Source organism: Theropithecus gelada, chromosome 14 (assembly GCF_003255815.1).
Source record: "Theropithecus gelada isolate Dixy chromosome 14, Tgel_1.0, whole genome shotgun sequence".
Taxonomy (NCBI): Eukaryota; Metazoa; Chordata; class Mammalia; order Primates; family Cercopithecidae; genus Theropithecus; species Theropithecus gelada.
Genome location: NC_037682.1, coordinates 100,208,420 through 100,223,418, shown reverse-complemented (window position 1 = coordinate 100,223,418; position 14,999 = coordinate 100,208,420). Strand labels below are relative to the sequence as shown.

Below are 14,999 nucleotides of genomic sequence, written 5' to 3'. Positions count from 1 at the left end.
CACATGGAAGAGGAAGAGCCTTGTGCAGGCTGGTTGTGAAGTTGGTTGTATTCTGTTTACAAACAAATGTTATCTTTGTCAAACTGGGACTAGCGGGAATAGAAAGTACGGTCCTCAAGATTCACGTCACCGCATTTCCACTTTATGTTTAGATTTTTTTCTTACTTGCTAATGTCTAGCTTATTTGATGGTTTTTTAAAGTAAATGAACGAATCTAGACCGCTGATTTTATAATTGTTGTGCTCCTTTTAGTACCAGAAGCTCAGTAAACCATTGTAAATGTACAAACTATACTTCCTGGGGATCTTGGGTGTGTAGGGTTAAGAAGATGAATTACAGGTACCCAGAGAGTTTGAGTTTAGACTTTTGTGTCATATTTTCTCTTCCTGGGTCATCCTTACATCAAAGGCCAAAACTATTTCTGTGTTGCTTCCTTGGTAATAGTAAACATGATGCCATTATCGACTACCGGAACCTTGAATATCCTGGCTGACGACTGTACCTGTTAATCACTTTCCTGACAGCCATCCCTAGAGTCATCCTTGAAATATTTCTGCTTTAAAAATATTTGAATTTCTTCAAAATCTTGCCCCCTTCATGTATCTGCATGCCACTACTGTCTGAATTTCATTTCTCACTATCTTCAGGAAACAAATACTAGCATAAACGTATCCATGGATTATTTATATTTTACTTCCAACAGCCCTAACCAGAGTAGGGTTTGTATAGCTCAACATTCAAAATTTAATCAAAATGAAAGTCAATCTCATCACAATAAGACGATGATCAAAAACAGGAAAAAAAAGTCAAAAACTTTATTTAAAACACATAAGAAAAATGAGCTTTTTAAAATTAAACATTTCTTATTCCAATAAAGAACTCTGAGACACTGAGTTGTTTTTTTTTTAAAGATGGAGTCTCACTCTGTCACCCAGGCTAGAGTGCAGTGGCGCAGTCTCGGCTCACTGCAACCTCCCTCTCCTGTGTTTAAGTGTTTATCCTGCCTCAGCCTCAGCCTCCTGAGTAGCTGGGATTACAGGCGCCCACCACCAAGCCTGGCTAATTTTGTATTTTTAGTAGAGACGGGGTTTCACCATGTTGACCAGGCTGGTCTTGAACTCCTGACCTCAGTGATCCACCTGCCTCAGCCTCCCAAAGTGCTGGGAGTACAGGCATGAGCCACCACACCCAGCTAAGACACTGATTTATAAATTGACAAAATATACAATTGCCAAATCACAAAGTATAATTACTAAACAGACCTAAAGGAAGAGTTCAAGCCTTCCTATTATCAAAGAAATGTAACATTTTATTAAACAAAGAAAAGAAAGATTCTTAAAAAGAAAAATAATTACTAACAATTATAAATAGTACCACCAAAATATTAAATTAGAAAAATAAAAATACTTGAAATAATACCTTATCTTCTAAGGATGCCTAGTGGCAGACTTGTACATTGCTGGCATAAATGATATTGGTGTAGCTAGTATGGTAGTATGTATAAAGAATGACAAAAAGGGCTGGGGTCTGTTGTTCATGCCTGTAATCCCAGCACTTTGGGATGCCAAGGTGGGAGGATCAATTGAGGCCAAGAGTGAGAGACCAGCCTGGGCAACAGAGTGAGAGCTCTATCTCTACAAAAAACTAAAATATTAGCTGGGCATAGCAGCGTGCAACTGTAGTCCTAGTTCTCAAGAGGTTGAGGCAAGAGAGTCATTTGAGCCCAGGAGTTTGAGGCTGCAGTGAGCTGTGATGGCACCACTGCACTCCAGCCTGGATAACAGAGTGAGACCCTGTCTCTAGAAAAAATAAAATTTAACTTTAAAAAAAAAATCACAGAAATGTTTTGACTCTTTGGCCCAGTCATTCTACTTTCATGTCTGACAGACACTATAAAAATAGAAAATGCACAATGATATTTATTACAGCAATATTTATAAAGAAAATTTTCAATGTCCTGGATGAGGAGAATAATAAATGAAGGATGGAAAACATACTAGCTTGAATATTATGCAAATACTTAATGATTGCTCTGAAGATGAGTGATGTTCAAGGTGTTATTTAAGTTTCGGTAATGTTAAGTTTTTGCAGTGTTAACTTTTGGGTTTTTAAACATTATATATGCATGATATCTGTAAGTGGCATCTTCTTTTTTTTTTTTTTTGAAACAGAGTCTTATTCTGTCATCCAGGCTGGAGTGCAGTGGTGCCATCTCAGCTCACTGCAAGCTCCACCTCCTGGGTTCACGCCATTCTCCTGCCTCAGCCTCCCAAGTAGCTGGGACTACAGGTGCCTGCCACACATCCAGCTAATTTTTTTCTTTTTTTTTTCTTTTTTTATTTTTAGTAGAGACGGGCTTTCACCGTGTTAGCCAGGCTGGTCTCGATCTCCTGACCTCGTGATCCACCCGCTTCGGCCTCCCAAAGTGCTGGGATTACAGGCGTGAGCCACCGTGCCTGGCTTGTGAGTGGCATCTTCTATGCACTTCTGTAAATCAGAAGTCTAGGAATCTTCTTTGATGTGTGTCTACCCCTACTCCCCAAAACGCCATTACTTGGGGGTCACTTTTCACCTTAAGTCACCCTGAACACTTTCCACTTTTCTCCAGCTTCCCCACTACCATCCTGGTCTGAGCAAGCACCTCTTTCTTTTAGATCCTACAAGTATCCCGACTGGTCTCCTGCCCTCCACTGGAATCTACTCTCTACCTGCAGCTAGGATGATCTTTCAAAAATGCAAATCCAATGTGTCTTGCCCCTGCTGAGCCATCAATCATTGTTCCATGACCAAACACCAAACCGCAGAACCTTACCCCTAATGCTATGTTCTCTAACAGCTGCCTGTCTTTCTGTTTACTTGGGCTTCCTCTCTGTCCCCGCACTCCAGCTACACAGGCCTTACTTCAGTTCCTTACTTCTTCTCTGGGTGCACTTGTTGCTCTACAGAGGCTACCCCTCTGCCTGGAAAGCTCTCTCCCAGACCCTTCTGCCATGACCCTTTGGCCTCATCCTTTGTCCTTCATTCTTCCAGCCCGATGTCATCTCAGGGAAATCTTCACTGGTGGTGCCTCAGCCCAGGTCCTTGTTATATGCTCTCTCAGCAGCTATTTACTGGTTTTTGTTTTGTTTTGTTTTGTTTTTTCAAGGCAGAGTCTCGCTGTGTCACCCAGGCTGGAGTGCAGTGGTACGATCTTGGCTCACTGCATCCTCCACCTCCCGAGTTCAAGCGATTCTCCTGCCTCAGCCTCCTGAGTAGCTGAGACTACAGGCGTGTGCCACCACACCCAGCTCACTTTTTGTATTTTTAGTAAAGATGGGGTTTCACTGTGTTAGCCAGGATGGTCTCGATCTTCTAACCTCATGATCTGCCTGCCTTGGCCTCCCAATGTACTGGGATTACAGGTGTAAGCCACTGTGCCCAGCCTATTTACTATTTTTTTAGACCAGGTCTCACTCTTTTGCCCAGGCTGAGTGCAGTGGTGTGATCCTAGGTCACTGAGCCTCCAACTCCTGGGTTCAAGGGATCATCCTGCCTCTGCCTCCTGAACAGCTGGGACTACAGGAGCACACCACTACACCTGGCTAATTTTTAAATTTTTTGTAGAAATGGGTTTTCGCTATGTTGGCCAGGCTGGTCTCTCACTCCTGGCCTCAAGTGATCCTCCCACCTTATTTCCCAAAGCACTGGGATTACAGACAAGAGCAACCACACCCACCCCTATTTACTTTTTTATTGTTTCCCCCTGACACACACCCCCACTCCAGCAGAATTTAAATCTCATGAAGGCAGGGACTTGTTCACTGTTCTTTCCCCAGGGTTCAAATGTGTGTTGAGTGAGTAAGTCATATTTACCACTATTTGTTACCTTATGTCAATATTGTTATTGGATTCATATCTGTCTCTCCCACTAGACTGTAATCTGTCTAGGGTGGGAGCTCACCACTGTATGCCACCATTGTATGCCAGCATTTGCACCATAGGAGGCCTTCCACAAACCTATATTGAATATTATATATATATCTCAGCATCCCAAGTAGCTGGGACCACAGGTGCAAGCAACCACACCTGGCTAACTTTTAAACTTTTTGTAGAGACAGGGTCTCACCATGTTGCCTAGGCTGCTCTTGAATTCCTGGACTCAAGCAATCCTCCTCCCTTGGCCTCCCAAAGTGCTGGGATTACTGGTGTGAGCTACCGCGCCCAGCCTGGATATATTTTATCTCAATTGTGTGAGAAATGCAGCAGACAAATCACACCGAAAGAATAATATTGACTGTGTTCAGATTATGACAATATTACTGATTTCTTTCTGTCTCCAGAAAAAAAAAATTTATGGAAAAGTGAAAACACAAATAAAAATTCACAATTAAACAAAAAGAAGAAATAGCTCCATATATTGTAGATATTGTATAATAAAAAAATAAAACGAAAAATAATAAGCTAAAAATAGAAATGATACCTATAATTAATCTACTCTAAAACATCAGGTGTTTTCAACTTTTTTTTTTCAGTGTGCCCAAAAGGCGAATCATTTTTACATAGCTATAATCATAGATAAATGTTGTATTTTCATTTTCCTGCTTCATGTTATGTCATGTGCATTTTCCCAGGATTCTATGTTGTCTACATAATTATTGTTAACAACTCAGTTGCTCAGTTAAATTAATGTTCTTGGGGTGGGATTATTGCTGTAAGATAAATTTCCTGGTGTGGATTTCAAAGTGTATGAGTACTTTCAGGGAAATACAGATTTCTGGCTTCACTGGCCAGAAGACAGAAAAGAGGCAGGCAGTGGTGGATATGTACACAACCGTGGAAGGAAAGCTTGAGGTACGATTAAGTGAACTGTGATTACTTTTAAAAGAGAGTCAGGGCTCGGCATGGTGGCTCACACTTGTAATCTCAACAGTTTGAGAGGCTGAAGCGGTAGGATCGCTTGAGGCCAGGAGTTCAAGGCAAGCCTGGGCAACAGAGTGAGATTCTGTCTCTACAAAAATTAGTCAGGGACGGTGGTCCCAGCTAAGGAAGGAGACCGCTACTACTCCTGCTGCCCTCCTCCCCGCACCTTGCCTAGTTCACAAGACAGGAGGAAAGAGAGAAAGCAAAAAGTTAGAAAGAAACAAAAGTAAGATAAATAGCCAGACAACCTTGGCACAACCATCCGGCCCTAGGAGTTAAAAAAAAGTGATAATAATAACATCAACCCTGACCTAAACTACTTGTGTTATCTGTAAATTCCAGACACTGTATGAAAAAAACATTGTAAAACTTTTTGTTCTGTTAGCTGATGCATGTAGCCCCCAGTCACGTTTCCCACGCTTGCTCGATTTATCACGACCCTTTCACGTGGACCCCTTAAAGTTGTAAGCCTTTAAAAAGGCCAAGAATTTCTTTTTCGGGGAGCTCGGCTCTTAAGACGCCAGTCTGCCGACACTCCCGGCCGAATAAAAACCTCTTCTTTCTTTAATCCGGTGTCTGAGGAGTTTTGTCTGCAGCTTGTCCTGCTACACAGCTACTGGGGAGGTTGAGGCCAGAGGATCACTTGAGCATAGGAGGTCAAGGCTTCAGTGATCTATAATCGCACCACTGCACTCCAGCCTGGGCAACAGAGTGAGACGTTGTCTCTAGAAATAAATGCAGAAATAAAGAAAATGTGTAAAAAGACAGTCAATATTACACCAAGCCCGTATGGGGGAAAATGTTGTTTATATGAAACATTTCTAAGTCAAGTAGCTTGACTGTCTCCTGAAATGAGACCGATGTTTTCAGAAACAGAGAAAGGTGGTGCCAGCTTTTGGGGAACTGACAATTAGGGAGGGCTCCAAGGAAGGGGAGATCGTGTACAAATGTGGGTCATTAGTAAGTGAGGTGTTCATAAGTTAGAGGCAGCCAGTATTGGTTAGAAGCAGATACTTAGGATCTCTTAGTCTGCTCTGTTAGTAAATGAAGTAGCGATAGAGACAGGAGTACCAGGCATCAGAGGGAGGAAATGGCAAAAAATTTGCATTGAGGCACCAATGCAAATTCTGTAAGTTGAACATGTTGATTGCTGTCTAGTGCTTTGCAAAATGCAAGTCTGGGCAGGGTGACCTCTGGCTCCTTTCTTGAATATTTTATAAAATAGCAGTATCATAGCCCCAAGCAGGAGCCTGAGTTGCAGCCATCTCAGTTCATTGCCTTTTAACTCCAGATTTGCCACTTCGCAAATATCTTGCTCTTCAGCTCCTTAGCAATACAAAGACCCTAACACTGTGCTGTACAGCAGACCCTGGATAAAGGATAACAGCTGCTGAGCCACACGGAATACTTTTCAAAGCAGCAGAATCTCCCAGGGTTGGAACCCAACAACTTGCCTAACTTTTTCATTAGTGCTATCTAAAAGCAACCACTCTATAAGCTTTGTCATCATGTTCTTCAGACTCCACTTTCTGTTCATTTTGCCTCCGTCCAGGAACATCTCCCTCTGAATTAGGGACCTCTCATTTCCAAACAGTTCTAGAGTCTTCCTTAAATAGAGCAAAATGATCTACTTTGAAAAAAGTATTAATAAATCACAACAACTGGTGATTTAATTAAGAACTTAAAGCAGCATTTTCATTTGAAAGAGAATTGGGCAGGAAAGGGGAGGAGAGAAGAAAAAAAAGTAATAGGATTTCAGGCCACATGTTCTGACAATATGGGGCAGACATATTTGTGCGCCACGTGGCTTTTCTGTCCATCTCAAATTACCCCACTACCTTTGCATTAGACCTGTGCTCACTCATGGGCTTTTGTGTTTTTGTGTGTAAAGAACTTCATTATCTAAGACCATTATATTTGGCAGGGTGCGGTGGCTCACGCCTGTAATCTCAGCACTTTGGGAGGCAGAGGCAGGGGTGATCATTTGTGGTCAGGAGTTCAAGACCAGCCTGGTCAACATGGCAAAACCCCGTCTCTACTAAAAATACAGAAATTAGCCAGGCGTGGTGGCGGGCGCCTGTAATCCCAGCTACTCAGGAGGATGAGGCAGGAGAATCACTTGAACCCGGGAGGCAGAGGTTGCAGTGAGCCAAGATTACACCACTGCGCTCCAGCCTGGGTGACAGAGAGAGACTCTGTCTCAAAAAATAATAATCATAATAACAAGAGTGTTACATTCAATAATTTCTTTTCTGCATGTTAGCTTTTATCTTTGACCACTGGATGGACAAGCAAGTATCCTATTTGTTACATTCACTGTTGAATCCATTGCCTACCTGGGGCCTCATAAACACTAAATTGATTAACATTGCTCAATAAACATTTAATGAATTAACAAGTGAATGAATGAGTAATCAAAATGAGAATATTCTAGTTTCTGCATGTCATTAGAACATCTATCATTCAATCGCATTATTAGGTCAGGTTTTAGCACATTGCTTAATCCAGGTTGTCCTCATCAGCCTGATGATTAGTTTAACTACTGGCAAAAACTTTTACTTTGCCATCATATTTACAAAGAATACTAAAAAAGAAAAAAAAAGAGAATATACCTAAAATACATTCAGTGTTGAAAGGGAAATTCTGATTAGAGCCATTTTTATTCTAGACTCATAGATTATGCTGCTCCTCCATTAGGTAAAGTTTAGCCCATCACATGAATTGGCATTAGATGTGAATGAATTTAAAGAGTGCATTGAGGCTGGACCAGGTGGCTCACTCCTGTAATCCCAGCACTTTGGGAGGCTGAGGCATGCAGATCACTTGAGCTCAGGAGTTCGAGACCAGCCTGGGCAACATGGTGAAACCTTATGTCTACTAAAAATAGAAAAAATTAGCTGGTCATGGTGGTATGCGTCTGTGGTCTCAGCTACTTGGGAAGCTGAGGTGAGAGGATCACTTGAGCCCAGGAGGTGGAGGTTGCAGTGAGATGAGGTTGTGCCACTGTACTCCAGCCTGGTGACAGAGTGAGACCCCCATCTCAAAAAAAAAGTACATTGATTTAAGGATGAGCTTGATGTTAAGAAAATAAATAAAGACTGCGCTAATGTTTTTATTTTATTTCAGCAAACTTCAGAAGACAAAGAGGGATATCAGATGGCTTCAGGGAGTGACTGGTGAATGGTTTGAAGAAATTCAAAGAAAAAAGTTTTGCAACGAAACAGATGTTAGCCAGATGTTAAAACAACCACTTACATACAGGCTAAGGAAGGAGATGGCAAAAAATGGTAAGAAAAAGACTTTAGATTTAAAGTTGGTTTCTTTTTTTCTGTGGCATAGTATTGTAGATAATGGCCCAGTGGATCTCCAATGTAACCAATCCATGTTTAGAAATATTTTAAAGTCGTAAGCCACAAAAGTTTATAATACAATATACACTTAAAAAAAAGTGAACTGAAATTTTACTGTGATAATGTCTTGGGGTTTTTTGGTTTTTGTTTTTGTTTTTTTGAATCGGACAAGATAGCATAGTGGGTAGGAATATAGACTGTGATGTCAACAGAGGCCTGGATTCAAATCTACTCTGTCTCTATTCATGTGAGTCTGTTCAAGTCATTTACTCTCTGTAAACCTCAGTTTCCTCATCTTTAAATGGATACAATGATACCTACACCTCATAAGGTGGTTATGAGAATTAAGTAAAATTATGTGTATAGTGTATTAAGCTGGGCGGGGGCAGTGGCTCACAATTGCAATCCCAGCACTTTGGGAGGCTGAGGCAGGAGGTGGCAGGTGCCTGGAGTTTGAGACCAGCCCGGGCAACATGGGGAAACCTCATTTCTACAGAAAAATACAAAAATTAGCTGGACGTAGTGGTGCCCACCTATAGCCCCAGCTACTCTGGAGGCTGAGGCGGGAGGATTAGTTAAGCCTAGGAGGCAGAGGTTGCAGTGAGCTGAGATCATGCCACTGCACTCCGGCCTAGGCAACAGAGTAAGACTGCACCTCAAAAAATAAATAAATAAATAATAAAATACTAAGCTGGAACAGGGTAAGCACTTAAATAAATGGGATGACTATGATGAAGGGGGAGGAAGAAAAAGCGGAGGGGTGGAGGAAAGGAGAATCAGAGATCAGAGAAGGGAGGGAAGGTGGTGGAGGAGCTGCCACACTTCTGGAACTTTGGTAAACTCCATGAATGAGTTCTAATAAATGCCTTCTATATAGAAAAAAAGAAAACTTGCTTTCACAGGGCTATTGCGAAGATAACCAAAGTGTACTAGAAACTATAAAATACTGAAATAAAGTATCTTTTTACTGGCGCAGAGTCACATTGACTACTTTTTTGCATGTTATTAACATTAGTAACATCATGAAATATGTAAAAATAATTCTAAACTTCTATATTGATAATATCTTGCAACTCTCATAATAAACATATCTGTGTAAAAAGACTCACAGTTCAGATTTTTTAGATCACCCCCATACATACCCTCTTGACTTTTCACTTGTCCTAAATTCTCCTAATATTTATAAAGTCAGCATGTCCAAAATCATTATCATATCATGGATTTTTAAAAATTTTATCTATTTATTTATTTATTTATTTTGAGATGGAGTCTCACGCTGTCACCCAGGCTGGAGTGTAGTGGCGCCATCTTGGCTCATTGCAACCTCCACCTCCCAGGTTCAAGCGATTCTCCTGCCTCAGCTTCCTGAGTGGCTGGGATTACAGGTGTGCGCCACAATGCCTGGCTAATTTTTTTGTATTTTTAGTAGAGATAGGGTTTCTCCATGTTGGCCAGGCTGGTCTTGAACTCTTGACCTCAGGTGATCCGCCCATCTCAGCCTCCCAAAGTACTGGGATTACAGGTGTGAGCCACTGTGCCTGGCCAATATTATGGATTTTGTATATGTTGATGTTGCCTTTGAATTTTTAATACCCATATATTATCTATACATATATATTTTACATAAACATATATGTAATGGTTGAATATCCATTATCTGACATGTTTGGGACCAGAAGTATTTCTGATTTCAGATCTTTTTGGATTTTGAAATATTTGCATTATATAAACTGAAAAGTTGAGCATCCCAAATCCAAAAATCCCTAATCTGAAAGGCTCCAGTGAGCATTTTCTTTCAGCATCATGTTGGTGCTCAAATTTTTTTGGATTTTGGAGGAATTTTGGATTTCAAGTTTTTTGGGTTTAGGATGCTCACCCTGTATATGTTACATGCAAACACATATATAAACCATGATGTAGCAAATACATATCCACAGAGATAGATTTTTGGAAACGAATGAAGAACAATCTAAATGACTTAATTTCCTTTTCCTCTACTTTCTTCAGTATAAGAAGTTATGTAGTATGTATCTATCACCATTGTGATAAGGTACTGAAATAAAAACTTCTGAAGGACAGCATGGTTAAGCAGCATGAGAATTGAATGGGGTCCCTGACTTCCTAGCTTGGGTGAGAGGAAAACACTGTACAGAATTTGATTCACAGTACACGTGGAAACGTTCCCTGCTATTTGAGTTTTCTGTACACGGCAGAACCATCAGAGGCGCAGGAGAGAGGTGGTTCTGACTCCCTTAGTCCCTGAGGTCTTCATGTGAGGTTGCCTGCCCTGTTTCTAGTCTGCATAGAGGGAGAAAGTGACGTAAGAGCAGAGGCTTCATTCTTTCAAGTATATTTACTTGGAAATAATTGATGTAAAATTTTTACAATTTTTTTTTTAGATCCAATAGAATTACCTACATCAAGATCTAAAAATGTAACTAATCAAAAAAAGCCAACACCTTTTTCTTCCCGGATGAGCTTCAGGTCGTCATTTGCTTCCCTGTTCTCATTCAGGAAATCTGGAAAGGAGACTTCAAAGCTTCCATCGCTGGGACACAAAGGGTGAGTTAAACTCAGGTCATGTTACGGCCCATTTGTTTTTTTTTTTTTTTTTTTTTTTTTTTTTTTGAGACGGAGTCTCGCTCTGTCGCCCAGGCTGGAGTGCTGTGGCCGGATCTCAGCTCACTGCAAGCTCCGCCTCCCGGGTTTACGCCATTCTCCTGCCTCAGCCTCCGGAGTAGCTGGGACCACAGGCGCCCGCCACCTCGCCCGGCTAGAATTTGTTATCCGATATCAGAGGCCAGCAGCCTGTTTTGTGTTCAAAGTGTTTAATGTTTGTTCTTAGAATTTCAATTCAATTGGTATTCATAACAAAGGAAATGGGGCTTAGCTTGCATAGTGACGAAGTTCTTAGGAAACCTTGAAATTTGGCTCACCTGAAATCCAACTTCTAACAAACTACAGCGTGCATTGGTGGTGCATTTGGTGAGTGATGGGTTAAATATTGGGAAATAGTGATTGCCAGTTTTTCCACTGCTCCAAGAGTCTGGCCTATGCCCTGGCCAGGAAGATATATTTAAATAAAAACTATTCCTTCTTTGCAGAGTATGTGTCCTGGTCACGTCCTGGTCATAAGGAGAGTTGGGGTATAAAGACTAGGTGAGCGAAAATGTGAGATGAACAAAGAGACTAGAGAAAAACAGAATTCTAACACAGAGGGAGGAAATGTGATTACTGTTACTAGAAATACTGTTCCCATGTGTTTGCTCAGAATGTATAAGGTGAGGGAAGAGAAGCTTTTGGAGCAGCGGAAACTTAGTTCCAGATGGTTCCCAGTTTAGAACTGTGCAAATCAGTTCACTTGACTCAGTATGTTGTTGGATTACTTTGTGAAAAACAAGCAAGGCTATGCTTAAGTGCAATCGAGCTGACTGCTAAATATTTTCGGCATGTCTTCCTGGTTGCAAAGCTTCCCACCCTCTTAAGGTGTTGGCTTGGCACGTGATGTGTTCCGTGTGCCGTCAAACCACACGGTGTGTTGCAGCACTAAATAAAAGGTGTTGGAGGTCACTGTCGCTGAGGAACAAGAGGCAGCAAGCAGCTGGTGGGTCGTGTGATGAGGCTGCTGGATTTAGCAGACCACTGTCCTCCCCTCTTGGGTGAATGGAGGGTTTTTCACTTCCAGCTTTCACCCGAGGCTGCTTTTGTCTGATGAAAAAAAGAGCTGACCACAATGTAGATTTATGTGACTGTAGCTACCAGAGTCACTAGCAAGGAAATACTCTTCAAATAGGTGAGTCGTTTCTCTTTGTAAAAATTTTTGAGAGACTAGTGATTCTCGCATTTGGGGGATTTAAAATTGAGAAAATGTTTCTTACACAGTAAATATTTCTTTGAGGGAGAAAAAAATATTTCCACTGCACGGTATAGCTAGGATTTGTGATATCATTTGTATCTTAGGTGATTTTCTTTAAGGCAGAATGTTGTATAGCTGAACCATCTAATATTAGTAAACCGGGAAAAGTTGAGGAACCTGTTAATTCTATGGGCAAGTTATTTCCAAGCTCATATTGCAAATTATTGCAAAGGTGGATCAAAGAAGATATAGATCTATAATCTTCATTTTGGGTATCATGTTTTTTGGCCATAGACCAAACTGGAAAACATTAAAACTCTTGCAACATTCTGTTTAGCAAATGTTCTTCTTAGATATCGAAATACTTGCAGCTGTCTTTTAACAGGGAGAATTGAAACATAGACACAACATGCAGAAATAAAATAAATATGATCATTTAAGTATATTTATGTGTGTTTAGTAGTTTTCAGAATTTGTCATCTTCAAATACATTTTACTTTCAAAACATAAATGGAATATTTAACATTTATTTTATTATTATTGATATTGATAAGTATTTATTATTTCTGCTGGTGCAGAATATAATTAAAGGCACTGGATTTTGCTCCTAAGAGGTTTCAGAAGATGAAATATAAAAGCATGTTGTTTTTATTTTTATTTTTTTTTTTTTGAGACGGAGTCTTGCTCTGTCGCCCGGGCTGGAGTGCAGTGGCCGGATCTCAGCTCACTGCAAGCTCCGCCTCCCGGGTTTACGCCATTCTCCTGCCTCAGCCTCCTGAGTAGCTGGGACTACAGGCGCCCGCCACCTCGCCCGGGTAGTTTTTTTTTGTATTTTTTAGTAGAGACGGGGTTTCACCGTGTTAGCCAGGATGGTCTCGATGTCCTGACCTCGTGATCCGCCCGTCTCGGCCTCCCAAAGTGCTGGGATTACAGGCTTGAGCCACCGCGCCCGGCCTGTTTTTATTTTTAAATTTGAATGTGACCTAAATATTTGGATATGAATCCTATATGTGGGAGAACAAGTGTTTATTAAAGGGGGCATTGTATTGTGAGGAGGTGATATAAATCAGGTCATATATTATGAAGGGCTCTATAATCTCAGGTAGAACCTAACTTTCTTTAGCAGTGTTGATCTGAAATAGAAAATCAATCTGCAAAATGGACTGTGATTCAGGAGCTCCTCCTTACCTACAAGCACCCTGGGAGGGACTGACAAATGGCCCAGGGACACACAGTCATCCTCTGCAGGCAGCAGTCAGGTTTCTACTTGCTGAAGCCATCAAGGGCTTGACTGGCACACTCAGTGCTCTGGAAAACAAATCAGTAAAGCAATTTAGAGGATCTTTTGCAAATCAGAGAAAAAGAATCAACACAAGGTGAAAGATAGCCTTCTGATCAGCATTTTAAAACGTGCTTATCAGAGACTTTTTTTTTCTCTTTTTTAAGCTTTAGTTCTAACTGAGAAATGCACTGGGTAATAGGTAGCCCTCCCCAGAAGAACATGGACTTCATCATTTCACCAGATTCACTTGTTCCCTTTAAGGCCTAGCCAATAATAGTATATGATATCGTCAAGCTCTGATTTCCTAATATCAGAGATAAAAAGCCATAGGAACACAGTGACCTGGTGAATTTGTAAAAAATGTAAAAAGAAAGGCCTGTCACGGCGGCTTATGCCTGTAATCCCGGCACTTAGGGAGGGCAAGGCGGAAGGATCACTTGAGCCCAGGAATTTTGAGACCAGCTTGAGCAACATGCTGAAACCCCATCTCTACCAAAAAGATAAATTATCTGGGCATGGTGGCACAAGCCTGTAGTTCCAGCAACTTGGGAAGGTGAGGTAGGAGGATCACTTGAGCCTGGGAGGTGGAGGGTACAGTGAGCCATAATCATGCCGCTGCACTCCTGCCTGCGTGACAGAGTAAAACTCTGTTTCCAAAAAAAAAAGCAAAAAGATTGACCACTTCTGCCTCAAATACAATTTGCTCCTCTTCTCAAATATATACACTTCCCAAATTATCCCATTATGATTTTAATCCTATTCATAAATGATTGACCCCACTCCAACCCCAGGAAAAAAGAAAAATACTTTCCATTTCTGTTTTAATGTATACATTCCTAGCCAATAAATCCAAGAAAAGTATACATATATACATGTAGCTTTCCCTCAACATCTTCCTGCAAGTCATGTTTCCACGGGTCTTGTTCTGGGGTATCTAGTGCATGTAACATGTGCTCAGCCCCTACCATAGAATTTCAGTAACTTTGTCATCTCACAAATGCCTTCCACAGGGCATCCAGTGGTGTAGGTCATCAGCTTATACATGCAGTCTTCTTAGCTGCCAAGCAGAATCTATAGTTGTTCCTTTCTTGTTCCAGACCCCCAATTATTCCAGTGATGCCCTCCCTACTACGAATAAGTGATGTGCATTGCCCTTCGGATGCAAAGAGCTTTGGGGGATCCACCTGGCTACTCTCAGGCATGTCCAAATTTTCCTGACCCATAGGGTGTACACAGCTCAGACAGTCCAGCTGCAACCTCTAGGTTACATAAGTAAAAAGGTCAAATTCTATTTTGGAAAACTAAAAGGGCAGATCATTTTTTTTTCCTGGTCTCTCTGTCTCTTGATCTCTCTCTCTGTTACCCCCCTTCTCTCCGCCTCCCTCTCTCCTCCTTCCAAATGCCCTACTGTGTACTCTTGCTTGTTGCTAGTTGAGTGCCTATGTCTGAGTTGGAAGACACAGGAATCTAAGACACCTAGATTGCAGGAGAAGTCAGAGAAAGCAAGCTCCTTCTTTGGAAATGCTCCTTCTGTGATTCCAGGCATGGTGTCCACAGATAAATGGCAGCATTGTGGTGGCAAGAGGGAGAAACAAGACAAGGGGAGTGGTTT

General features: G+C 41.3%; 1 protein-coding gene across 1 annotated transcript in view; it reads left to right on the top strand.

The window, feature by feature from the left end:
• Nucleotides 1-14,999, top strand: part of EXPH5 (exophilin 5) — a 95,154-nt gene that overhangs the window by 45,546 nt on the left and 34,609 nt on the right. The window contains exons 2-3 of the mRNA XM_025356449.1: nucleotides 8,026-8,186; nucleotides 10,649-10,811. Coding sequence (XP_025212234.1) covers nucleotides 8,026-8,186; nucleotides 10,649-10,811 — 324 coding nt within the window. The remainder of the gene's footprint in view (nucleotides 1-8,025; nucleotides 8,187-10,648; nucleotides 10,812-14,999) is intronic.